Source organism: Vulpes lagopus, chromosome 6 (assembly GCF_018345385.1).
Source record: "Vulpes lagopus strain Blue_001 chromosome 6, ASM1834538v1, whole genome shotgun sequence".
In the NCBI taxonomy this organism is placed as follows: Eukaryota; Metazoa; Chordata; class Mammalia; order Carnivora; family Canidae; genus Vulpes; species Vulpes lagopus.
The window spans coordinates 82,726,746-82,754,470 of NC_054829.1; the positions used below are offsets into that span (position 1 = coordinate 82,726,746).

At 40.7% G+C, this 27,725-nt stretch overlaps 1 protein-coding gene and 1 non-coding gene across 3 annotated transcripts; both read right to left on the bottom strand.

Moving 5' to 3' along the window:
* Positions 1–957: 957 nt before the first annotated feature.
* Positions 958–27,725, bottom strand: LOC121493425 (placenta-specific gene 8 protein-like). 2 transcript variants are annotated; one of them, XM_041759281.1, is made up of 5 exons: positions 27,599–27,725; positions 10,199–10,330; positions 8,539–8,663; positions 3,343–3,457; positions 958–1,265 (listed from the first exon to the last, which is right to left on the bottom strand). In XM_041759281.1, exons 2-4 carry the CDS (start codon positions 10,299–10,301, stop codon positions 3,353–3,355), a joined length of 333 nt encoding a protein of 110 aa, XP_041615215.1. In that variant the 5' UTR covers positions 10,302–10,330; positions 27,599–27,725; the 3' UTR covers positions 958–1,265; positions 3,343–3,352. The 2 variants fall into 2 exon arrangements, with proteins under 2 accessions (XP_041615215.1, XP_041615216.1); XM_041759282.1 differs by lacking the exon at positions 27,599–27,725 and adding an exon at positions 25,346–25,428.
* LOC121494101 lies at positions 15,703–15,835 on the bottom strand. The gene has a single exon (XR_005988738.1). It is a non-coding gene; the product is annotated as a small nucleolar RNA SNORA18 (small nucleolar RNA).

Sequence of the window (27,725 nt, forward strand, 5' to 3'; positions counted from 1 at the left end):
GGTGAAGGGCGTCAAAGGTATACACTTCCAGATATAAAATAAATACGTCATGGGGATGTAACTTACAGCATGGTATTGTATATTGTAAAGCATTGCATGTTGGAAAGTTACTAAGAGAGTAATCTTAAAAATTCTCAACACAGAAAAAAATTATAACTGTGCAGTGGTAGATGTTAGTTAAGCTTATTGTTGTGATCATTTTGCAACATATACATGTATCTTATAATATTGTACACCTACAACTCAATTATGTCCCAATTTTTTAAAATGTCATATTAACCTTTGGGGGACGGGTAGAAAGAAAAGTATGTGGAGCTCCTTGGCTGGCCTCTTGCAGATGACTTTAGAGAGGATAGAAATGTCTAATGGCAATTTCAGTTAGAATATTTGCTATGTGGCTTATGACAGAAATCCTCTCTTTGGTCCATATGATCTATGGTAAATTCTGATAAATATTCCAGGAATGGATTTACTTTATGGGGCTATAAGAAGTGCCAAATGGCATCCTGGTTCCCAAAGGGAGGCTGATAGTGGATCAAAATGCCACCCTTTCTTAGGGTAAGGGATTGCTCAGGGTGGTGGGAAAGTCTAAAATTAGAAAAGCCTTTCACTTGACAACATTTAAAACACTTTTTATTCTGGACATTCTCAAACATATATAAGGATAGTAAAGTGGAATAAAGAATCTTTATGTGTCAACTATACTTCCAAAAAAAACACCCAACCCTTTTATCATTAAAAAAAAGAAGACTCTTCATGTACCCATCATTCAGATTTAATATTTTGACAAATTTGGGTTCATTTTTTAAAAATCATATTGTAATTTTTCATAAAGCTGTATCAAAAGACAAGAAATGTTTAAGACATTAATTTTTTAAAAATATTTTATTTGTTTGACAGAGAGAGAGAGAGCACAAGCAGGGGGAGCAGCAGGCAGAGGGAGAGGGAGAAGCAGGCTTCCCCCTGAGCAAGGAGCCTGATGTGGGGCTTGATTCCAGGACCTGGGATCATGACCTGAGCTGAAGGCAGATGCTTAACCAACTGAGCCATGCAGGTACCCCAAGGACATTAATTTTTTAATAGCAGTCATCCAGAACAGCACTGGAAATATATTTCTTCTGAAATAAACTAGAAATTAAAAATGTCTTGAAGCCATTGGAAACCACAGGATTAGTTGAATTAGTTTCTAAGATTTGGGGTGAGATAGCACTCAACAGATGTAGTATATCATTCTAGCATTTCTTTCACCACATTGTGAATGTGACCTGTAGAAATCAGGAAAAAAAAAAAAAAAGAAGAAAAGAGAGAATAAATGAATGAACAAATTAGGATTTATCAGTTTCGTCTTCCTTTACATTATCTTGTTCAAATATCAAAACTTCCATTCTACTCCTCCCCTACTGCCAAATTGCTACATATTTGCAATCTACATCAAACCATGGCCCCTGGTTCAGCACAATGTATTAGAAAGAGTCACAATCATCAATTAAGGTTCAGAGGAGTTTCCTAGGTTAGAGCCTCATTATGCTTCCTTGCTTGAAAGCTGCATTGGTTTGTTCTTCCACAATATCTATTAAGTGCCTACTAGGTGTCAGGCATTGTTGCTAGGTGGTTGAGGGAACTGGCAATAGAATGCTCTGTAGATTGGCAAAGTTAGCTTCTGTTAACAAATGTCCATGTATCATCAACCATGCCAAGGTAAGAGTCTCCAAGAGGCAGAGAATACCAAACGATCTTTGTCACTAACTGGATAACTATAACAGTAAACTGTCACATCCTCCTTCCTCTAGGACTACTTTGACATCAGATTCCAAGTCATTGTTAATATAGGCCTTTTAACAAATGTCCTTGCTTGGAGAGACAACAGTCAATTCTCGGGAGGTAGAGTATAAGGGGGAAAAAGAGTGATCTGGACTCTGGATGAGAGTGAATAAAGCACATTAGTTCTTGAGGGAAGCCATTAAAACAATCGGAAGACAAATGCTAGGATACTAAAATGGTATGAAAATGAAACATGAAATGAACTAAAATGAAGAAGGACTTTATTTTGTGAGGTATGTGGCAAAATAGCTAAGAAAGAGACAGATGGGCCAGTGACAATTTATCATACACATGAATGTACCATCCTGAGCAAACATTCCCAAGGACCTGATGGGAGCTAGGATTTTATAGATAATAGCCATTTCCAAGTGAAAACTGAACTTTGATTGCAAATTCCACAGGGCTTGGCAATAAGAGATTGAAAGACAAGACAAGGAAACTATTACTCATTTGTCTGAGAGAAACAGGTACTCAGATTAAAAATGTAACTAGGGGGGATCCCTGGGTGGCGCAGTGGTTTAGCGCCTGCCTTTGGCCCAGGGCATGATCCTGGAGACCCAGGACTGAATCCCACGTCGGGCTCCCAGTGCATGGAGCCTGCTTCTCCATCTGCCTATGTCTCTGCCTCTCTCTCTCTCTCTGTGACTATCATAAATAAATAAAAATTTAAAAAAAAATTAAAAAAATGTAACTAGGGGAGCTAGGAAATAGGTAACTGAGCAGTTACCCAACTTTGACAATACAGCCACCAAAAAGTCAGTAACTCTTCATTGTGGGGGCTTTGGGAATTTTGGATGACTGGGTGAAAGGTCCACACTAACTTTATAGAGATTTAATTAATTAATTAATTAATTTATTTATTTATCATAGAGAGAGAGGCAGAGACACAGGAGGAGGGAGAAGCAGGCTCCATGCCGGGAGCCTGACATGGGACTCGATCCCGGGACTCCAGGATCGCGCTCTGGGCCAAAGGCAGGCGTTAAACCGCTGAGCCACCCAGGGATCCCCACTTTATAGCGATTTAAATAGCTTCCTGTCACTTTGGAGGAAGGATTATTATGTTAATATTCTGGTGTTGTCAAGAACACAGAACTAGGCACATTACATAATCACACTTAGTATAACACCTCATCTGGTTAGTGTTGGTAGAGCAGACCTAGGAACTAGACTTAGGGAAATGAATGTCTGGTCGCACACATAACTTGACTACCAAAAATCATGGTCTAGTTAACATACACATGGTTCATATGTGGCATGTTCATTTGGTACCTCACACAGCCACTCTTCCTGTGGTAGACAACCTAACAAATCTTCAAATTCTTTCCTATCCTTCCAGGTTTAGCCCTTTCAACCCATGGAGGCTGACTACCAACTGTTGGTGTAGGCTAGCAATTAAAAATGAGTTGTCCTCCATTTTGCAAGCGATGTTGCATGTATTTGTGAGAGAGGACCAAAGAAATAAAGGATGTTATTGAGAGTTCATTTTGATATACCTGAATCAAACAATTCCCACCAACTTACCAAGTGCCTTTTAGAAAGCATTCATTGCTTTTCTTTTTTCAATATCTCGCTTGAGTTGACAAAGGGTGCATAGAGGGAAACATCCCAGCCATAGGAAATCACTGAAAATAGATCCCTATTAAAAAACAAACAGTGGATCAGCATATAGCCCATAAATATAGTCACACAATTCCTTGTATTTGTATAGCTTTTTAAAACTTTTTAAAAGGTATCTTTTATGCTACTGGTTTATCATGAGAATTCTCATTATACCCATTTTTCTGATGATCAAGTGAAGGTAAATAAGTTGCTCAGATTACATAACAAAGTGGTAGCTGCACTTGGTCTTTCTTTTATCAAGTCAGCGCTCTTACCATAGTATAACACAATTTCAAATGATTTCCTGGTTCAAGATAGCTTTTGTCCTTTAGCATCTCTTCTGAAATGCTTCTCTTTAAAACCAGCTGTAAAATGCACCAGTTTTTCTGTAGTTTGAGAGCAGAGCCAGACCAAGGCCCACATTGTATCCCTCTAGCCATTTTCATTGACATCTCTCAAGTTCTGCAATGGAGGAAGTTTGGAGCAGAGGGGAGATACATAAATTTTGGGGAAAAGAATGAATATTGTTCTGAAAGCCATAGAATAGGGTGCTTTGCAAGGATTTGAGGGCCCTCTAAATAGAAGGGTCCATTTGGATCCTCAATGACCTTCTGGGAAACATACCCTTGAAGGGACTTCTGTTCTGGTTGCAGGAGGCACTGGGTGAACCAGGGAGTTATAGTCTGATAACCCGATTTTATTACAGTGTATCTTGACAGATGGAAATAATTTTGAATTCCATTATTTGACAGGGCTTATTTTTTTAAAATATTAAGTTTGCTTTAATTCCCAGTTTACAGTGTGAGCTCACGGGGTGGGGCAGGGGTGGTGTATAATCAGGAGCTTCTAAAAAGTGAAATTATGAGTGATTTATGTTTTACACACAAAAAATTTTCCCATTGTTACAGTGATTTTGATTGTTATCTAACAGAATAAGCATGTGGGGCAAAAGAGCAAACAAATAGCAGTCTTAAAAAATCTAATGCTGTGATCTCATGATATGGAAGAATGGGTACTAAGCTTGAAAATAATTCAGTACTTGGGATGCCTGGGTGGCTCAGTCAATTAAGTGTCCAACTCTTGGTTTCAGCTCAGGTCAAGATGGAGCCCCATATTGGGCTCCCCACTCAGTGCAGAGTCAGCTTGAGATTCTCTGCCTCTCCCCTCCCTTCCCCCTCTCTAAAAGAAATTAATTAATTAAATAAATATTTGGAGAAGAATAATTTTGTCCCTTGTCTTCTCTTTTTCCTGATAACCTTTACTTATAGTACTTTTTTTTTTGGTTTTAATTCATTATTACTTTTAATTTTTTTTTTTTATCTTTTAAGCCTTCATTAAACCAGCATTATTAAACACTTATAATATGTCACAAGGAAGAAAGTATTCTTATTTGATGAGGATCTAATTACTTGGCTGTTCCAGCACATCTATACCTGTCTTTTACCCCAGCTAGTTTTCAGGGGGAAAAAATCCCCATTATTATTTGTTGAGAAACCTAGGAAACCTATAGAAAATAAACCCTGATTCTAAGTACGTTACACAGTGTTGATACAGAGAAGAAAAAAATCATTCCTTGTTCACAGTGAGAAGAAATGAGCTATAGGTTTATACCATGCTGAAGTTAACAAAAGACAGAATTGTTTTGACCAGAGAACACCCTTTCAAGAAATGGGTGCCAGAAATAAAGATTCTGCACTCATTACTCTGTTTGGTTAAATGAACTGGTGCTTTACTTGTTTGGAAGTTGTCTTGTTATGAGCACTATTTAGGAATCACTGAACAAATAAATGAATGAATTAGGGTACATGGCTGGCTTCCTTCTCAGGAAGGCAAGATATAATGTTGGAAAAACCAGACTGTTGGGAGTTAGGATAACCTTGAGCCCAAATTCCAACATTTACATGTTCTGTGACCTCAAGATATGGTTTCCATATTTACAAAGGGAAGTAACAATTCCTGCACCACAAGAGTTTGCCAGTAGTGAATGAGCAAATATAGGTGAGATAATACCCCAGCTTATGGTAGTACAATCAGTGGTTGTCTCTTTTCTTCCTCCTTCTATCCTGCCTTGCCCAAAGGGATGTATCCATAAAGTGAAGGGCAGATCAGAGAGGCTGCATTGTAGCAGCCCCATAACAGTTTGCATGGATGTGAAAGGAAAACAAAGCACAGAGCCTGAATGATACAAACCAGTCCTGGGAATTATTTTTAGGTCTGTTCTAAGAAGGAAATAGAGATACACTGCCTATAAATAAACTGCTTCATTGTGTGTCTAGGAAACCTACTATATCTAGAATCTTAGGCCTAGAAATCATCTTGCACAGCTTCCTCATGACAGGTGAGAAAACTGATGCCATCACATGACTTATTAGTCAAAAAGTTAGCTATTTGCTCAGCTGTTCCCAAACCCTTATCTCCAGGTTCCAGCTCAGTGCCCCTTCCTAGGTACCATGTTGGGGTCTTGGGCTGCTTTGAGAACCTTACCCTCACACCCTCACACCATATACATAAGTACACATGCATGCACTTTGCATACAATTCAGGAAGTTCAAGGTCCAGGCATTTCAGGGGGAAAAAAATCCCCATTATTATTTGTTGAGAAACCTATGCTTACAGGTAGCATGAATGAAAGCAGCCTTGAGCACTGAGCAAGTCAGGAGGCTTGCTCAGGGGGAAAAAGTCCCCATTATTATTTGTTGAGAAACCTATGCTTACAGGTAGCATGAATGAAAGCAGCCTTGAGCACTGAGCAAGTCAGGAGGCTGAGCAAGTACACAGGAGAAATGAGGCCAGGGCCCTGAACACACCTCTGCCCTGAGGAAGTGGGTGAGTAATTCTCTGAGAAAAGTACAAAAATAAAAATAGTTGTTTACTGAGCACTTATTGCATGCCAGGTCCTGTGCTATGCCCTTTCCATACATTATTTCACATGACTCTTGCTACATGATCAAAGGGGAGGTGTCATTATAACTATGTATCAGTGAGGGGGTCAAGGCTTAGGGAGATTAATAACTTGCTTCTGTTCCTATGGGGCAGTTTCCAGGAAAAGAATCCATCATATCACTTCTTTATTTAAAATATTTCAATGGCTTCCCTGCTCATTCATGGCAACAGCTAAAGTTCTTACAATGGTTTTCAAAGGCCTAGAGTTTCTAAGTCTCGCTCTAATGTCATCTTTTTCTATGACATCCTACCCCCACCCCCTCATTCATTTGATTCTTGCCTGTCTGGCCCCTTGCAGTTTCTGGAACATTCCAGATATACTCCTTTAAAGCCTTGAGTGACACTCTTTCCTCTGCCTGGCTCTTCCTCAGATGGGTCATCTTCCCATCCTTTTACTTTTGTACCAAGGCCTTCTCTGATAACCCTATTTAAAGTTAAAACTCCCTTTCTAAAATGTGGATGGCTATTGAATTTTGTTGATATTTTTCAGACATCAACTGAGCTGATCATACGGTTTTTCTTTTTTTGAATCTATAAATAGAATATTCTGATATTGAACCATCTTTGCATCCCAGGTGATAAATCTTGCTTAGATAAAAATATATTTGATGATACTGAAAAAAATAATAAAATAACATTAGAACCCTTCAACATTCTCTACTCCTCTTCTTTATTTTTTTTCTGTACCACCTTATCAGTATCCTATAAGGTTTTTACTTGGTTACACAGTAGTGATCTTCTCCTATTAGAGTGTAAGCTCTACCATTGACAACCATCATAGTAATAATTGATTCAAGTGAGACGTTTCAATGGATGTTAATCTTAGTGGATCAAGGTTTGATGAGGAATAGGGTATTTTATCTCTCTACAAGGTCCTTACTCATTATAAAGGGGAAAATGGCAACCTTATAGTGAAGAATCCTGGTGGACACTATCTTAACTAGGTAATCAATGTAAACAATCATAATGGGATACGCTGATGTCATGTGCCTCTTGGTATGAAGCACAACAAATATCACATCAGTTCTGTGGAGGATCTGCCAAAATGTAAAACCCAAGTCTAACCATGAGGACATACTTGGCACACCAAATTGGGGGATAAAACAGAATAACTGATCTGTACTTGAAAAAAAAAAAAAAGACAAGGAAAGACTGAGAAACTATTTCTACTGTAGGAGATGAAAGAGGAATGACAATTGAACAGAATGTGTGATCCCAGGTTGATTTTCTTCTCATCCACAGAATGTCATTGGGTTAATTGGTGAAGTTTAAATAAGATCCACAGATTAGCTAATACACTGTATCAGTGTTAAATCCCCGATTTTGATCGTTGTATTATGGTCATATAAATGAATGTTCTTGTTATTAAGAAATACATGCTGTAAAAGAGGTAATAAGACATCAAGTTTGTAATTTCCTATTAATGCTTCAGAAAAACAGAATAGGCAAACGGGTAGAGGAAAGAGTAAACAACACAAAGGTGGCAAGACTTTAAAGTATTTGGGGAACGTGGGTGCAGGGTATTCAGGAATTCGTTTTCTTTTTTTGTTGTATTCTTTCTGCGACTTTTAAGTCTGAGAGTTTGTTAAAAGAGAGGTCTCAAAAAAGTAAGAAGAAAAAGGATGTAAGCTACATGCACGCAGACAGGGCTTTCGATTTGCTTTGCTCACTGAGATGTCTCTAGCACCCAGAAGAGCAGCACCCCACATGTTCGTGCACGCGGCAGACCCGGTTGAACGCATGCCTACCAGTTTAGGACGGAGCCAGGGTCTAGAGGCTCAATGAATGAGCACTGGCTCATGAGGCAGCCGGCCAGCTCGGAAGGGGCCGACCACACAGCCCTTTTCTCCCCACGGCTCCCTAACAGACTGCGGTGCAGGCTGCAGATTGGCAGAGCCGCGCGTGGGCCTGGGGCAAAGCGGCCGGAGCGCTGCGGGCCCCCCAAGGCTCCCCTGCGCGCCTCGCCGCTGGGGCCGAGACACACCTGCCGCGCGCAGGTAAGATGTTCTTACGAACTGTCCCACCTGTGGGCGGCCGCGGCCCTGTGAGTCCCTGCACAGGTGTGGGCCGGGAGCCGAGACAAGGTCGGGGCCGGGGCGCCAAGGCCAGGAGGGCGGTCGCAGCCGGCGCTCAGACCAAGGGAGCCTGGCGCCTCGCGGGGCACGGGCGACTCACCGGGATGCCGAAGCGCGTGCGGTACAAGGTCCTCATGGCCACGCTCGCTCCGCACAGGCAGCATTCGTTCATGTCAGAGGCGATCTGACACGACAGGCACAGGGGACAGAAAGCCCCACAGAGGCCTGGGTGCGGGGGGGAGGCGCACAGAAGAGTTAGTGTAAGTCATCATACTTTCAACGAAATCACACCTCTTTCAGACAAGATGCTGGCTCAGAAAATGGCTTTAATGGGCGCTCGGAGAAAACAACGTCATCCTCTGGCTCCTTGGGCCTTGCTTCTAGAGCCATCTGTCCAGGAATTGGGGATGATTCGTGAGTCACTACACCAGGTCAGATTTAATTGCAGAAGCTCATGCCTTGCGAATCTCAGCATGTTCACATTATCTTTCTTCCCTGCGCTTGTTACATTCGGGTCATGCTTGCAGAGGAAGTTTGTGGCGTCAGGATGTCTGAGAAGCCCTCTAAAAACTGTGGGAGGGCATTGAGGGTCAGGAAACACCGAGTGAAGAAATCATCAGGGACAAAGAGAGGAAATAGATTCTAGATGGTCATTCGGGCAAAAGACTCTATCATCATCATGAGGTTGGAAGCAAGCAGAAATTAAGGGACATTGGTATCAGTTGTTTAAAAAGTTGAGTGCAATTTCACTTTACAGAGTTTCTGTAGGAAAGAGGGCCTAAGAAAATGACAACAAACAGGAAACTGTTCTCAAATATGCTCGGAGTAAAAGTCTCTTTTGAAAAGTGCTGGGGTGGAGTTCTGGTATGGCTGTACCCTAGATAAGAGAGTCTGTGGTTTTTTTAACTGATTGTTTTTAAGCAGAAGGCGATCTCCGAAGAAACTGCAACTTCCATCATACACAAAAAAGGAGGCTGTTTCTCACACACAATGTCAAGATGAGCCCCCACAGAGAATGTCTGTAACCCATATGGCATGAGACTCTGAAATAAGAAAAAATTTCTCACGCAAAAGTGTGTTTTGTAGTGGAAGTGAGTAAAGCTAAAAGCCTGCAATGCTTCCTGAGATGGGACAGTGAGAAGAGTTGCAAGAATGTCACTGACAGCTGGAAAACACAGAACAGCATTGTCAGAAAAGGTAGAGGTAAGTAGAAGACAAGCTAGAGCAACGTGTCAAGAGCATGGTGATATAAGAGGTGAAAACTGCAAAAGGCAATTGGTCTGGACGAGGATCACAAACTCAAGGTCATGCAGGTAGAATGAGTGACATAGATTGGAAAAAACACAAAAGAGACAGCAGTGGGCACAAATAAATATGGCAAGCTGTAGCATGAGAATCACTTTTAGTGGGATCAGCTAATGCTAAGCAGCAGCTGAACTCTGCCATATGTAATGAAGGCTCATCTTTCCAGATTTTCCAATTTTCGAAAGAACTTGGCAATCTAGAATGGAAAGTCAGATTTTTATGTGAAATCTGACTTTTATATGTTTCCTAGTATTTTTAAATTGCTATCTGAAGAGAGCTCATTAAGTATAGGATGAACAAAACACATCTGGTGGTTGAATCCACCCAATGGCCTTGCGAGTTGGACAGTAAAGCAGAAGCTCAGTGACAGGGTAAGTAGACGAGTTCTATTAGGTCAGGAACCTGAACTCCTGAACTCCTAGAATCCAGGAGAAGCAATAAGTAGGTACACTTACAAATCCCCAGGTCGTCAAAGCAGTCAAACATGCCAGTTTGCCAGTCGCTATTCATCATACTCCCTCCTGTACCATATCCTGGCTGCGAAACAACTGGATTCATTTTTAAGACTAAGTTCCAAAAGGCACTGCCTGTGAAAACAAAACCAAAAAAGTATTAACCCTACCTGTGTTGGTTGGATATCATGTAAATTTTAGTCGAGAGGATGTTTCATCACACTTCTCCTGATTAGGGTTGGCCACACTCAACAAACTTAGCAAGACATAGGTAACAGTCTATTATTGATACTTGGTAATTAGAAATTTCAAGGAAGTGGAGTGAGGGTTCATTTTTACAGGTTTTCTGGGGGGATTTTGTTGCCCCTTTTGTTCTGATCTTATTTTCTTTTAATCTGCAAGATGATTTTTTTCCTTCTATTTTCAAGACAACCATCCTGAACAATGTCTATCTTGCATATGAGGTGTTTTATTTAATACTGCTTGTAGCGACTCTTACAACACTATTGCATGGACATGATCTCAGTTGCTTCTTGAGAACTTTGTGAGATAGAGTTCTTAACTTCTCCAGAAAGTTGTCATTACACTGATGCCCCTAGCTAATGTCAGTCCTCATTGCCTAATTGCTACTGGTATCCTGATAGCTAAAGTTTTAACAGATGTCCTAGGCTACTTTAAAAAAAAAAAAAGATTAACTTTTTTGTGAAATTGTCAGGCAAGAATCTGAAAAAAATGGTGGGAAGACTTTAAGCTTTCACAGAAAAGTCCGGTAGTTGCAAAACCACTAAGAAATAGTGTCTCTCAAACAAAGTGGGGTCTATACTTTTCAGATTTCATCCAGGTATCAAATGAAGTCTCCTAAGCTCTACCCAGTCAGAACTCCGGAGAATGTATTTGGTTTCAAAAAGGCTGATGTTAAAACGTTCTTGTTTACTGCTTCATATCCAACCATGTGTTGTGCTCTGGAGCCTTGACCCCTGCTCATGTCAAACACTTCCCTTAATCAGGTGCGAGGAAACATCCAGTCCCATTATCTGTCCACCTGCTCCATGTAGCAAGGGAAGGCCCAAGTCAAAGATGCTCCCAGAGTACATCTCAATCCTGACTGTGCACTAGGCTCATCCCTAGTGCTTAGTTGAAAACACACATACTTTTTTTTTTTTTTTTGAAAACACACATACTTGATTCTGATTCAGTAGCTGGGGTGGACCCTGGCAAGTAAAAGTTTTCAGAGGTGATTGTGATGTAGACAGCTCTGGAAACCACTGCTTACTGGTCATTTCACTCTCTTTCCACCCTTCCCAGTCCTCTTCTTAGCTCCTCCCTTGCCCTGCTCTTTGTTCTGGTTGATTTTGTCTACACTGACATCTGTGGCTATCATCAGTTGATTTCCCCGACAGGTGATTATGGAATAATCATGGGACGATAAGAGCCAAGGCACTTTGACTGCCTTAGAAGTCTACCTCTAATATTTATTATCAAGAACCTGCTTTATGACACAAAGGGAAAACAACCAAATTGAGAAGGCTCCATAATTATTGTCACATCACACTAGGGATTACATTTGAAACTATTGGGCTAGATAAACATTTCACTGGAATCCAAAGATCTTTCTCCTCTCTGATTATTTAGGAGGACTATGACATCTTTTCCACTACCGTCTTATCAGAGTGGGCACATGCTGTGAGCTCAATGTACTATCTGAAAAATAGTCACGAAATTTGAATAAATTGCACAGGTAATGTTGTGTACAATATTGAATGTTACAGATATACTTCTGGCCTGAAGGATGAATTATCCAATACCTTCAAAATATATACTGGGAAAATCATTACACAAAATGTACAAGTAGCTGTTGCTGCTGCGTGTGTATCATTAAAGAAAAATATGCCAGTAAGACTATATTCTTAATAGAAAATTACTTCTTAGAAGAAACATTGCTTTTGGTGAAAAAATTTGCATAACCAAACAAATCAGTTTAGCTAATGTATCAAGATGGAAAACTATGTTAAAGTTCTTTTCAAGACTCCAACCCTAAAAATTATTCCGGAGCAAAGACTATATTTTAACTATTCTTCCAGTGTTTCATTACCCTTTGCAGAGCCCTGGAAACATTTATTTGTGTGGTCAGCAGTTTACAGTAAGTATAAAATTTGCTGTGCTTGGTGTGAAGACAAAAGGCCAGTGAGGAGGCTCAAGAATCAGTTCTGATAGGAATCCTGAAATGGGTATAGGCTGTAATTACTCTACACACAAATCACATCTATCCTACATTATACTGTTTGTATTAATTCAATTAATTTCTAATCTAACACAGGGACTCTTGCCACTTGCTCTTAAACCCCTAAATTCCTGTTCTTTAAGTAAAATGTTTACAAAACACACTACAGTGTATGTCTGTATGTATATATTATGTGTCTATTTATAGATTTTGTGCTTCTGTATGTGGATACACTGAGCAGCAGTGGTTCTTACTGTCCTGTGCACAGGACTCAGTAACCTTTTAGAGTGTAGAACCTAGTGTAGAACCTAATTCACTAGGTCCAGAGTAGGGCCAGAGGCTTGTGTTTTTGTTTTTGTTTTTTTTTTTTAAGATTTTATTTATTTATTTGAGAAAGAGAGCAAGAGCAGGGGGAAGGGCTGAGAGGGAGGGAGAAGCAGGCTCCCCACTGAGCAGGGAGCCTGATGCAGGGTGATCCCAGGACCCCAGGATCATGATCTGAGCTGAAGACAGATGCTTAACCAACTGAGCCATCCAGGCGCCCCTGCAATGGCAGTGCTGCTGGCAACTGGCCCGCACTTTGACTACTCAGTGTCTAGATCATGATTAGGAACTGGGTTCAAATTTATTTCCCACCTTCTGTGTGTTCTTGGACAAGTAAACTAACCTATCTGCTCCTCAATTTTGACACCTTTAAAATGATTATAGTACCGCTTTTCTCATGGGTTGTTGTATTACTGTGATGAGACTATGTCAATAGACTTATGCCTTTTAAACACTGTGTTTTCTGTATGGCAGTGAGCTGACATATGCCCCCTTGTGTCTATCTGAGGCTAAATGTTAAGTAATAGTCATACACCTGACTCAGTATCAGGCAGTGCCTAGGATCACAGCTCCATAAAGCTAACACAGTGTGGTGATAAAATGAGCAATGGGGTAGGAATCTAAAAACTTGGATTTAGTCATTGCTGGTATTTGGCAGGCTCAAGCAAAATCCTGCTATGTGAAGACATTTTGAAAACTGTAAATCACTATATATATGAGAGAAAGAGAGAGTCTAAAAAGAGTCTAAGTGCCAAGAACATGGATGGAAAAACCTGAGTGTGATATGTTGCCAATATGACAATGGTTTACGCTTGCTTTCCAAAGTGTGTTCATGCCTGATCTCTAGTTGACACTTATCTCTGTTTAATATTTCCAGCAGACTAAAGCACTCAGACAATGAAGGCTGATAATATGCTTTCTACTGTAGACATGAAAACTGAGGCAAAGAGATTATATGCTGGGGCTAGGGAAAGGTCATGATCACTAGTCCAACCTCCTTAATTTATAGATGAAGACATGAGGTTTGTCTCAAAGACTGAGTGTTACTCTGTATCCTCTTCCCAGTCTCTTCAGGAAGAAGACATGAAGACACCTCACAGGAAACGTTATAGAAACCCAAAGATGAGAAGGTGGACCAGTCAGCATGATCCAGTGGTTTCCATCATTGATGCTGGCCACAGACTCCATCCAGCTTTCCAATCATTAGCTAATGACCTTGTCCCTCAGTGTCTTCATCTGTGAAGTGCACAGTATGTGGCTTATAAAACTGTCAGGAGCATTAGATATTTGAAAAGCCTTTAGAGTGATGTCTGGTATGGGATACATTCTTCATGAGTAGTAGTTACATAAAAGTGAGTACTTGGCCCTGGAGGGAGATCAGTAGAATCCCCTCCCCTTCTTTACACTCTCCTGTATATTATGGGATATGGGCATTTCTTCTATAAGGCCACAGATGAAAGGGAAAGAAACAGAAAGTCAGTCACATGCCTACAGTGACAGAGTGGCAAGGCTGGGATTTGAATTCACTTCTTGGGACTCTAAAGCAGTTATGCTTATTTCCACCCAATCTGGGATCGGGAACCTTGGCCAGCTAAAGTGAGCCAGACCTGCTCAGAGAGAAAAGGTAAGCATATCTTAGGTTATCCTTTCCCAGGTGAATTTTGGAACCACAGGGAGGTGGTTTGTGACTAATGTTGCTTTCTTTTAAGTCATGTGTCTGTGTGTCTGTGTGTGCTCATGTGTCTTTCTTTATCCAGGTAGATATTTTTAGTGTTTTGAAAGCAGTCACTCAAAAACGTCCTTTAGAGTTCCACCATACAGGTTCAGCTAACTGGTTCACATCTAGGATTATTTTGCCCCCACCCCCACCCCAGGGACATTTGTCAATGCTTTGAGATATTTTTGGTTGTCATGATCAAGGGTGAGGTGCTATTGTCATTCTAGTGGGTGGAAGCTAGAGACTTTGCTAAACATCCTGCAAAGCACAGGACAGCCCCCACAGCAAACAATGTTCTATACCCAAATATCAACAACAGTGCTAAGGTGAGAAACATGGTTAGAAAACATCAAAAGCCTCATGACACCTGAGCTTTTGGAGGGCTTCTAAAGGTATTTGATTCGGTTTTCTAGGGGTATAGAAACTGAGGCTATAGTAGCCAGACAAGCAGTCCTTGTAAGGAATGGGACCTAACACTTGGCCTCCTAGTCACAATGTTTCAAAGGCTAGAACTCAGGGATCATGACACTACCCAGTTTCCCCATAGATTGGTTCATATCCTATTCTGAAATCCTGCTTATCCTGCCAGTTGCTCCCCTTCCACCACTTGCCTCTTTCTCTTCCTTCTGCTTCTTGTTCCTATGTGGACAGTGTAACTCTCCAGTTCTATTTTTTTCTCTTTCAATAAACTTACTATTTTTAAAACTTCTTAAATTCAATTTGCCAACATAGTGTATAACACCCAGTGTTCATCCCATCCCATCAAATGTCATTAGTGCCTGTCACCCAACTTCTTTTTTTAAAAATTTAAAGTCAATAAATTTTTATTTAAGGAATTTTACATGTGATTCCTTCCACTGCCCATCATTGTAGTTTTTCCAAAGTCAGAATCATAATCTTCAGAATAGCCCTTTTAAAAAGAACTTTTGTTCAATACAGTTGTCACTATCAATCCAGAGTTCTTTCAGTTGGGCTTCTTTGATTTCAAGTGAAATATGAACACACTTCAAAAATTCCCCACCTGTAATCTTTAGAATCCAATTTCTTTATTCTAGGGACACATTTAGGATCAGAGAAGACGGATCTGCCTGTTTCTCAATTCAGACACCTTCTAAACATGAATGAATTCAAATCGTATTCACCCCTAAACTATCACACCCTAGAATTGTACAGATTGTTGGGATATGCCAATATCTAAGATTTTAAAAATGTGACTATTAGGTCTTTCACATCATCTTAGCAGATAGATGTCTTACAGTTCTTTCCCACAGATCTAACACATAGTTCTGTGAATAAAGCAAACCACACATATACTCAATGAGGCATTTCCAACCACTTTGGTCTACAAAAAAAAAGCCCCATTAGGATATACCTCAACTCTTTTGGTGAACTCCTAACTGAAGTGCTATATACATTCAGTGAAGTGCAGAAATTATAAGCATTACTGATGAATTTAATGGTGAACAGTTCTTGTAATCACAGCCTGATTTAAGAAGTCCATTATCAGCACCACAGAAGCCCTCCTTACTCTTAGAAAGTCCCTCTGCCTCTGCCTGTGTTTGAGCCTTACATATATTGGATTATATCCACTATTTGTTCTTCTGTGTCTGGCTTCTTTTGCTCAAAATTAGGATTGTAAGATGCAACCATGTAGCAATAATTCATTTATTCTCTTTGACATATAATAAATCATCATATAGATATAACACAACTTATTCATCCATGCTACCATTGTATTGTTTCCAGCTTGGACTATTAGGAATGGTACAGTAGTGCTATGAACATTATTGTACATATCTTTAGGTGGGCCAGGTATGTATTTCTATTGTGTCTACACCTAGAAATAGAATTGCTGGGTCCTGGGGTTGGTAGATAATGCCGAACAGTATTGTCAAATGGTGGTACCAATTTACATTCCCATTAGTAATGGATGAGAGTTCCATTTGCTTCATGTCCTTGTCAATACCTGGTGATGCCATCATCTTTCTTTTTACCCATAGAGTGCTGCCAGAATCTGGGAAGTGGAAGCCTAGGCTTAAGACTGAGAAAAACAGAAATTATGGTTAAATGATTAAATAGAATTGCCATATTTAGGAAAAAATAAAGAAGGTTGTTAAATTTGAATAAGTAAGTCCCAAGCAATATTTGAGACATACTAATACTAAAACATTTTTCATTCTTTAGTTGAAATTCAAATTTAACTGGGCATCCTGCATTTATCTGGAGGGTTTGGGGAATAACTTTGAAATTAGAAAATATGGTAGCAGTTTCTGCCTCCCAATTTACAGGAATGGAGCTGGCATGAGGGAGGCCAAAAACAATGGAGATTTCCTAAGTTGTGCAGGAAGCTGTCTCCCATCCCCCAGGGAATGAGCAAAGGACACTAACGGTGGCCATGATTTATGATTTCTATCTAAATTCTTACAAGAGCATTTCCTCTGGGAATGCAATTGCTTATTTATGGTTAAAGGAAGGAAACTGAAATTTCTTGAGCAGTTTCTACTGCTAGTTTCCATTTTAAGCAATCTTAGGTACATGATGAGATTCTAGCCCCATAACAATCTTTTCTCCTAATTTGAAACCAAATACCTGGAGCAGCATAGCCAGGTGCCCAGGCAGGTGAGCTGAATCCAAAGTCCATACTCTTCCAACCTACCAAGTCCTATCTTCCAGGTCCTATCTTTAGAGGAGTCCCACTGACTGGCCCCAGGGCCTGCATGGGCTCCATTTCTCTCAACCAGTCTCAGCTATGCTGATGGGATCCATCAAATGGCTATTACTCTCCTTGGGTTTCCCCAGGCTCCTCATTCCCTCTATTTCCATCCCTCCTTTCTCCTCTGTCCATTTCCTTCTGGCTTTCATCTGCCTACCAGACCATTCCATGGGTTGTAGGCAACCCATTTCTGGAAAAGCAAAGTAAATAAAGTCAATTGGGAAGGCCCCGCTTTGAGGCACTTTGAGCTTCTTCAGCCCCCAACCAGCCTCCAGCAGGCCTGTCTTTTAGAGCAGGGATTGAGTCTGAATCTAGAACCAGTTGTCCCACTACCTTGCATCGCAAGCAGAATTCTGCAATCTCTGCAACACATGGGGACTCTGCCTCTGTACATGTTGTGTATAGACCAGAAAATGCCATTCCAAAATATGCCTTTATGGCATAAGAGTTATTCTGAATCCATTATTTTGAGAAACAGCACACATAGGAGAAGCTCTGAAAACAGAGTCAAACTTATCCTTTAAAGTAATTTACATTTATAAGGGAAAAATTTCCATTTGTAAGTGTCCCCCTCTCCTATCAGGAGTAGAGGGATGACTCTATACCACAAGAGACTCATCAATGGAAAAAGTATGGACTTAAATCTGCATGACAAGCCTTTATTTTCCTGCTCCCTTTCTCATAACTGGCTTCCCCCACATTTTCTGTCCAGTGCCTTTAGCTAAAGCTGGTTTAAGCCTGAATTCGTTTTTGTTTTCATTTGTTTTTATTGAAGTTCGATTTGCCAACATATAGTGTAACACCTAGTGCTCTTCACATCAAGTGCCATCTTTAAGTCTGAATTCTAAGCCACTTCTGAGAGTTACTCATTTTCCTGCATACCTCCCATGTATATGAGATATATGTGTAAACTTTTTTCTTTGTTTTTCTTTGTTTTCTTGTTTTTCTCTCCTTAATCTGTCTTTTCTTTCAGGGCCCCTAGTCAAGAATTTGGAAGGATAGAGGTTAACATATTTTTCCTCTTCTACAAAGTCGTTTCTGAAATTTTAGCCAAACCAGGAAATTTAAAAATGATTATTTATGCATGGTTGAAAAGATAAATTTTTTTAAAAAAGGTTTGTTTATTCATGAGAGACACACAGAGAGAGACAGAGACATAGGCAGAGGGAGATGTAGGCTCCATGCAGGGAGTCTGATGTGGGACTTGATCCCAGGACCCCAGGATCACACCCTGAGCTGAAGGCAGATGCTCAACCAATTGAGCCACCCAGGTGCCCCCCAAAAATGACATTTCTTAATCTAAACTAAATAATATCTGAAACAAAAAGCCTCTGGTCACTGCCCAGGGTGATGGAATAGTGGGAGCTGGGCATTCTGCCCTATTTACTGAAGCCCCCATGTTAGGCCTTAGCTGAGAATATAGCTCTTCTCTTTATAGACTTGGACTGGGGAAAAGATGTTCCTCACTTACCAGTATCTGGCTTCTAGTCTTCCCTCCCTCCCCAGATACACTCAGATCCTGCTCCTCCCAAAGAATTCCCTCTTGAGCTTCTCCCCACCCAGAAGCATCACAGCAAGCCTGCTGTTAGTCCTGAGTCTGATCTGTATCTGGAGACAGTTATCTGGATCACCTACAGAATGCACTATTGCCTGTATCATAATAGGATCCTTGACTAATATACCACCAATCACATTATTTTTGAAATTTTAGCCAAAACAATAAAAACTCCATTACATGTACGTTTAAAACAATTGTGCATCATTGAAGTGATGGCAATTCCTAATTGAAGGTAAATCATTTCTATCACCAAAAGCCACTCCAAAACATTTTCCCTTTGGTTAAAAATGGTGCTCATGCTTGGTAATCCTTAAATTCATAGCCCTCTCTGGAGTATTTGTATATTTGATAGTGCTCAACTGGGAATTTTTCTGACACCGGGGGAGTCCTTTATCCTACTTTTGTCAAAGAAGTAAAGGTTTGTGCTCACTAAAACATTTAACTGAGGCAAGGATTGGTGACAAAAACCATAGAATACACTGGATCCTCCCAGGTCTCTTACTCTGCCATCAACTAATTCATTCAGCTTTTTTGCTACTTTTGTCTTAAAATGTGTTAATCTGCTGTCAGGCATACATGGCTCTAGGGGAAGAATGCCTTTTCACTCCTAAACAGTTTTAGGGTGCCCAAGGACTCACCCTATTTTTTCAGTCCTTTGGTTGCCATTTTTTTCTCTTATCCAGTCAGGCCACAGTGCTCACCAGTTTGCAGGCATTCCCTCCATCCTGTTCCTGCTGTGAGCTCCTGTCCCTTGTTTTCCTATTTACCTGTTTTAATATCTCAGCTAAAATGCCACCTCCTCCATGAAGCCATTCCTAATCCTCCAAGTTGGATTTGCCTGCTCCAGTTCAACCTTGCATATCACTCTCATGATGGGCTGGAGAGCCTGTTGGATGAGGGAGTCAGCATGCTGGGTGCTAGCCACACTTTTATCTTTTCTTTAAATGCCAATAGCAGTTTTTGCCTTTCCTCTAAATGCCAATAGCAGTATCTCCACTTTCTTCTCCCAAGGGTCATTGGGAAAGCCCTCAGAAGTGACATTAACTTCAGATATGAGATTCAGAGATGTGCAGACTGAGCACTTATATTTTTCTTTGTTTTCTTTTTTTCATTTGCAGGTTTTTCTGAGAGTGTAAGTGGGTTTCAGTCATCTGGGTCCCCCAAAGACAGTGACTTGCACATAGCCTAGAAAATACTAAGTAAGTATTGGGCTTCAGGATATATTACCCTAAAATATGGCAGCTTAGCATGTTGAATGTATTAAGGAGGCTGAGAAAATGGCAAAAGCTTGAAGGTCATTTTGACCTCTTCTTCTTGCCCTTCTTCCCTAAAAGCTGTAGATAAATCTGTCATGTGAAAGGTACTTTCCCAGTACCAGGAACTGCTCTTGACATCCAGTGGATGGAGGCCAAGGATGCACCCATTCTTCCTTCCAAATCCCCCACTTAATCCCCCATTCCTGCCAACAATAAAGTATTTGGCCCAACAGTGTCAAGACTGAGAAACTTACTCATACCCTCATCTTGTTCTTAAGAAGATTTGAGCAGCTCACAAACTTACATATATAACAAGATACAAAAAGGAAAAAAGGAAATTTGTCACAGGGAAAATAAAGTCTGAGCAAATTTAGCATCTCCTTTAAGGTTCCCATACAGTGCTGGACATGGGCTGCATATGAGGTTCTGGGCTTCCTGCCAGGCAAAGCAGAGGGCATGCAAACATTTAGGAAATTGACTATGTCTATAAAATAAAAACATATTGATACCTAGAGAAATTTCTCATCAAGGTCCTCAAAAAAAAAAAAAAAAAAAAAAGGAGATGATATATGACATGTGGTGGTCCAAGTCTTTAACAGTATCTCTAAACGGAACTGTGACTTTCACGAACATATTTCCTAATATACTGTTAAAATCACAATGCTGGAGCAGAATCACTGAAGGCAATCTATGAGCAGCTAAAATGATCCCAGCGAACTGCTTATCTCTGATCATCTGGATGATCCAGGATTAAAATATCAGATTTAAAATGTAGATTGTTCAGAGAGACACGTGGATGTATATTCTTGGGCAACCCTCCATGAGTAATATTTTCACCAGCTAGGACTTGATAAAAATTGGGCAGCAATGGGTCTGAATTAGAAGTCTTTGGTGAGGATCCCTGGGTGGCGCAGCGGTTTGGCGCCTGCCTTTGGCCCAGGGCATGATCCTGGAGACCCGGGATCGAATCCCACATCGGGCTCCTGGTGCATGGAGCCTGCTTCTCTCTCTGCTTATGTCTCTGCCTCTCTCTCTCTCTCTGTGATTATCATAAATAAATTTAAGAAGTCTTTGGTGAGAACCAGAGTTTAGATTCTCCATGAGGGCTGCTTATTATGCATAAGAACAGATATGCGGCAGGAAAGGGATATAAAGCAAATGTATTGTTATAAAAATTAAATGATGCAGTCAGGCCACACATCTGAATAGAAGGCACCCTAGTGTAGGACGGAGGGAGCTAACGGCTATCCTAACTCAACATGGAGATAAGATAAAGGTATATCTGTAAGAAAGCCTATGTTTTCCTCAGATACAAGTTCTGGGCCTGCTTTACCAAGTAACCGATAGTGAAGTTGAGAAAGGAAGAATGGCCAACACAGACTACAACTGGCATTTAGATGATCATTTAAAAGAAGCAGATAGTGTTACACTAAGAGATACCTCTTCTGCATGTACTTATGATTTGCATGTGATCATAGGAGGGATCAAAGTCCCAAAGTTGTACACCATAGAACCTGGAAAATGCTTATATCAGGTGTTAGCAAAGCCTACCCCCTGTGACAATAGAAGAAGGCAGTAAAACACCCTTGGAGTCCAATTTTAAATAACTAACTTTCTGGTCAGTGCTATGGAGATCAAAGAATTGCAACGTGGAATCATAGCATAAAGAGTTGACCTTTTAAAAACACCAACCACTTGGGTCCACTGTGATTCTGACCCGTTAGTCTGGGCGAGAGGATTAGTGACTTTGGAGCGGATATGTTTAATGCTTCCCAGGTGACTCCAAGGTGTGGTGAGGGTTGAAAATCAGTGTATTAAAGAAAGCCTAGCCAAAATGATAATTTGAGTATTGAAATAGTGGAGCCTTAAGACTTGTACACAAAAATAAAACACATTTCCTCTCAATTCAAATTTCCCCTACCACTTAAATTTTGACTGCAAACACGCATAATTATAAAAATGTAGCCAAAATAGAATGTTCAATGAAGACACCCTAAAAAGCACAAAAACATCAAAAGAAAAAAATATCTGTTAATCCACCATACAAAGTTAACCTTATTGAAACTTGTGACATACATCCTTACCTGTAGTCCAATAAAAAAAAAAAAATTGTGGATAGGACCATGTTTTTTAAGGAATATTCTCCTAAATATGGCAGTAAATCCATTTCTCCAACAGTGTAGAGAAGGCTGCTCCCCTTGCTGTTTCTGACACTCGGGGAGCAAGCGTTCATCTCTTTGAGAAGTGGCATTCAATCATTGTGCTCCAGCTCAGAATCATTATCTGATTAGTTAATGACTCTGGAGTTGGTGTAAAAAAGACAGAGAGGGTCTTTCTCTCTAAGAAAGAATTTAATTGGAGTTGTTCCAGCTCATCCTACAATTTATTTCTTTCTGTAGAATTAAAGGTTGAAATATTACTGAGTGAATCAATCTTTGAGTTAACTTAAAAGTCCCAATTCATATGCAAATATCCTGAAATCCCTCACCTAAACCCAGATCCCTCACTTAGGCAATGGTCTATTTCCCCAGACTCCTGTCTTGCCTTTATTCTTTCTCTCCTCATATCCTTTCTAGAACTCGTCTCCAGTAGGAGCTCAGCAGAGAGGAATCCCAAAAGAAGAGGGTATCACCACCTCCTGGACTTGCACAGGGCTTGGCTCTCCCATGCTTAGCCTATCTGGTATCTGGTCACACCCACAGTGCAGCAGTCCCATAGATATCTCAGATTTAATATTTTGGCTACAAGAATTGGAAGACCTATGAAGCATAGCATTGTATTTTAAATATTGCTGTGACTCATATCTGAATCGGAATTACTTGCCCTTTTTACTAATGTGGGCCAAAGCTCCGAAGTCACTACAGCCAATAGCCATATCCATTTCAGTACAGAACATCTCCACCAGACTTTATTTATTTATTTATTTATTTAGTTAGTTAGTTAGTTAGTTTTGGGTAAACAATCAAGTTTGTTACGTGATGTTAAATTTTGTTTTACTTTAAGTAAGTGGAAGAGTCTCCCTCACCCTTACCTTCCCCATTGTAATGGAAGTAAAGAGGGCTAAGATAGTGCTGGTCCTTAGCCATAAAGTCAACTATAAAAACTTGCAGGCTATTGAGTTTGGGTGGTATCTTAAATTTAAAACTTGATGGGGGTGGTGGGGGAGGGGGCGGGTAGGGCTGGGGCGGCACCTGGGTGGCTCAGTGGTTGAAGATCTGCCTTGGGCTCAGAGTGTGATAGTGTGATCCCAGGGTTTTGGCAGGGAGCCTGTTTCTCTCTCTGCCTATGTCTTTGCCTCTCTCTCTGTGTCTCTCATGAATAAATAAATAAATCTTTAAAAGATAAATAAATAGAACGTGACCAGGACCCATCCAATACTTTATCAGAAAACAGCAAAACCGTTTTGAGTGCTCTACTTGGTATAAATAGATCTCAAAACTTCCATGAAAATACAGTTACTGGTGACCATTTACATGAAACATTTACATGTTGACAAATTTAGTTCAGGCAAAAGGCAGCAGACTTTACAAACTATACAAACTATACAAACACTTGATTATACTTTTTTTTTTTTTCTCAAAATCTTCCAGATATACTTTTCTAGAGCATGGTCTATACACCAAGAGCATCATCCATTAATTTCACACACATTTGTCTCCATTTTCACTCCCCCAAGTTAAACTCAAGTGAGCTTCAATGCAATCTTCAGTGCTAATTTCTCAATAAAACTGATGGCTACATGGGATGCCAGTTCAGGCTGCTGGGCTTCCTCCACATTTTGCTAACACATTGAAGTGCTCTTAAGGTCAGTTACCTCCCAGGAGGTAAACTAAGCATATCCTTAGGGCATCAATAAAGCTAGGGCAATAAAGTAAAATAAATGAGAGAAAATTTTAGAAAAATATTTAGTCTTCCTGCTGAAATGAATGCAAATCCTTGAGGGAAATATTCATAATTATATTGGCCTTGACACTGATTTGCATATGAAAGGGTGTAGACCGGCAGTACACCATAGGTACGTTTTCCAGTACATTTATTTATTTATTTATTTATTTATTTTTATTTTTTTTTTTCCAGTACATTTAAGATGTCTAAAGACGCCCATCAGGTCAGCTGTTTCCAGGTCCTTCTCCCCTACTGGAGTCAGGGTCACAGCTCTGCTGGTGCTGGCCATTCAACTTTTAATCCCACCACAGTGCCTGGATGCTCAATGGGTGTTTTTTTGTTTTTTTTTAAATGAACAAACAAATTCATGAATATAGAAACTGTTAAGTTTCATACACATGATTGTAAAGTCTCTAGACTAGACATCTAGATGCCAGAAATACCACCTCCCGACCCCCACCTCCCTGTAACAGCCATTTTTAAGAAATGTGCTAGCCTTAGGGGTCTGGACAAGAGAGGGAGGGAAAAAAAGCTTCTTTTTTCCTCTTCCGTTAAATCATGTAGGTGAGAAAAGCTAATCATTCCCTCAACAAGGAAAATACTGAAAGCCGACTTGGTATTATTGGTGATATTAACAATGTAACAAATTGGGAAAGGTAACAAGTGGCCAGATCACTTGTTTTTGTTTTATAAAAACAGAGACATTTAGCATTAATTCTGACAATAAGATAATAATAAACTTCAAGGTGACTGGAAGTAGAAATCGTGCCTCCCTATCAGCAAAACTAATTCCAACAGCAAATCCTGAAACCAATGGTAAAGTAAGACACTTTCTAGAAGCAACTTAATATTTAAAATATTCTGTTTAAACACATCAGTCTTCATGGTAATGCAAAGATTTCTTCTTTAATGATCAAGAACATTTTTTCCCTCTTAAAAATGCATCTCTAGTAGCACATTTTAAAGAAACAGGCTACAATTTACCTCGGCTCTTAAGAATCACTACTGCCAAGTTGAATTTATTTATTTATTTTTTTTAATTTTATTTATTTATGATAGTCATACAGAGAGAAAGAGAGAGGCAGAGACACAGGCGGAGGGAGAAGCAGGCTCCATGCGCTGGGAGCCCGATGTGGGATTCGATCCCGGGTCTCCAGGATCGCACCCTGGGCCAAAGGCAGGCGCCAAACCGCTGCGCCACCCAGGGATCCCCTGCCAAGTTGAATTTAAAAGACAACTGCATGCTGCAGACTTACGGGTTTAAAAAAAAAACAAAAAACAACCCAAAAAACTCAATGAGGCAAATGATGAATATGTACCACTCAATTCTGCCCTGGCCTGTATTAATTACATGGTAAGATTTTACTGGTTCTATCGTTTATTTTTTAAATATTTTTGTTTTCTTTCGAAAGAAGATGGGAAAGACAAAAGGTTACACAACGGAAAGGTATTATTTTGTATTGCAGAAATACTCACCCCACTCTGGTTAACTACAGAGGCCAGCAGCCCAGGCCAAGCAGGAGAAGCCCCAGGGGTACGACTGCTTGGCTGGAGGCTGCAGCCTTGCGCTGTAGTAGCTGGCAAGGGTGGGGTTAGGGGTGGGGAAAGTCAGGAGGTGGGACAGGAGGAAAGAAAGCTAGTTGTCTCTACTGCCTTGGCGGCCACTGTTTTTCTATTTCAGAAAATGCACAGTGCATTTTATCTCACTATATTTATTTTCTGTGATACTTGCCTGACAAACCTCGCGCCCTTAGACAGCGAGATTTATTTATGATTAGGCAGAAACACGTTTTATGAAGGTCCAAATTTTGTTTATTTACTTAGGGTTTCTCTACTTTTTCTACTCCCTAAGGCACTTAAGGGGCATGGTATGTGTTTAAAAGTAAGCGTTGGGCAGCTGGTCTGAGGTCTCAGAAATGCTAAAGAGATAGGCCACCTTCCTTCTGGCCAGGTTGTTGGGACTTAGGTTCCAAGCTAAGGGGCTGGGTGGCTCGGACAAGAGGAGTTAGTGAAGGGTAAGGGGACAGAGTGCGGATGTGGCCAGTGGCATTTCAATACCACTCACCTGGTGCCAGTGTGGAGAGTGGGTTCTCACAGGTGAGACCGACATCAAGGAGCTCACTGTGGGAGCAATTCTACAAGTGAGTGAAGGGTGCAGAGGGCCTGAGCAGGGTTAGAAAGCAAGAGGAGGGATTTAACAGAAACTCAGGACAGGAAAAGGCAGTTCTTCGAAATTGGGCAGGGGAATGGAAAGGGAACTGCCTCACTTATCAAATCGTTAGACAGGCACATAGATACACGATACTGCGTCTAAAACCTCAATTGCTTCCAGACTGCCCACTAAAAAGGAGTTAGCTTAGCAGAGGTTAAAATGTCCTTCATTCCTATCAGTGTGGCCCTTGCAAGTTGTATTTTCTTTCATAGGGTTTGAACAGAAGAGCTGAATGCCTCACATCCCTCAGACTGCTTTCTGTTCCCCCAGGTGAGACACGTGTACAGAGGAAGCTGGTGGGGGAGGCACCCGGTAAGCGGAAAGGGGTTCTTGAGTGCTCACCTCTCTCCCAGGAACACTTGCCTAGACTATTCACATGCACATGTACCATTAAGTGGAAAATTCACTATCAGTAGGATACATGCTTCTGTTTTTTAAAGATACATTTATTGGGACGCCTGAGTGGCTCAGTGGTTGAGTGTCTGCCTTTGGCTCAGGGCGTGATCCTGATCCCAGGATTGAGTCCCATATCAGGCTCCTTGTGACAAGCCTGCTTCTCCCTCTGCCTGTGTCTCTGCTTCTCTCTGTGTGTCTCTCATGAATAAATAAAATCTTTAAAATAAATAAAATAAAGATGTGTTTATTTATTTATTTGAGAGAGAGAGAAGGGGGAAGGCAGAGGGAGAGGGAGACAAGGACTCCTCGCTGAGCAGGGAGCCCAATGCAGGAGCTTCATCCTAGGACCCTGAGATTGTTATGAGCTGAAATCAAGAGTTGGACGCTTCACCGATTGAGCCCCCCAGGCATCCGTATAATAAATGCCGTCTTATTTCAGGTCCCTAGCGTGTGAGCAATAACCACTGTGTACATAGGCCACTTCCCTGTCCTGGAAGAGCTCACGGCCTGGAAAGTGAGACAACTGAACAGTCTGTATAGAAAATATCATTAGCATCTTACAGAGTAAGAGGTCACCAGTTCTAGGCCACTAACTGGGTGGCTCTTGGGCTCTTAATCAAAAAGACTGTGATTTATTTAAGAACTGGTATGTGCCCAGCACAAAAGTGTTTCATTTCAATCGTTTCATATATTAGTATATGTTTTCACCACTTGATAGTCATAGCAAGAGATGTGCCCCTATTTGGCTTCATTCTAATAAAGAAGAAAGACAAAAGAAAAACACATGGAAACACAAATAAGACCTAAGTATGGATGCCTGGGTGGCTCAGCGGTTGGGTGCCTGCCTTCGGCTCAGGCCATGATCCTGGGATCCGGGATCGAGTTCCACATTGAGCTCCCTGTAGGAGCCTGCTTCTCTGCCTGTGTCTCTGCCTCTCTCTCTCTCAGTCTGTGTCTCTCGTGAATAAAAAATAAATCTTTAAAAACAAACAGACAAAAACAAATAAGACCTAAGTAAACCTATAAATGGACACAATAGTTGCACATTGTTCTAAGAGTCTCAAAGAAAATTGTCAAGGGGCTGAGATTCTGAATAATGGGGTAGTAAGAAGGAGGCTTACCTTGGACAGGGCGGGCAGGAAGGGCCTCCTTGAGGCAGAGCCAAAGGAAGAGCAGTGGCTGGCTGAGTGGACGGGGTGGTAGGAGAATCCTGGTAGATGGCAAAAGTCCCCCTGTGTACTCAGTGGA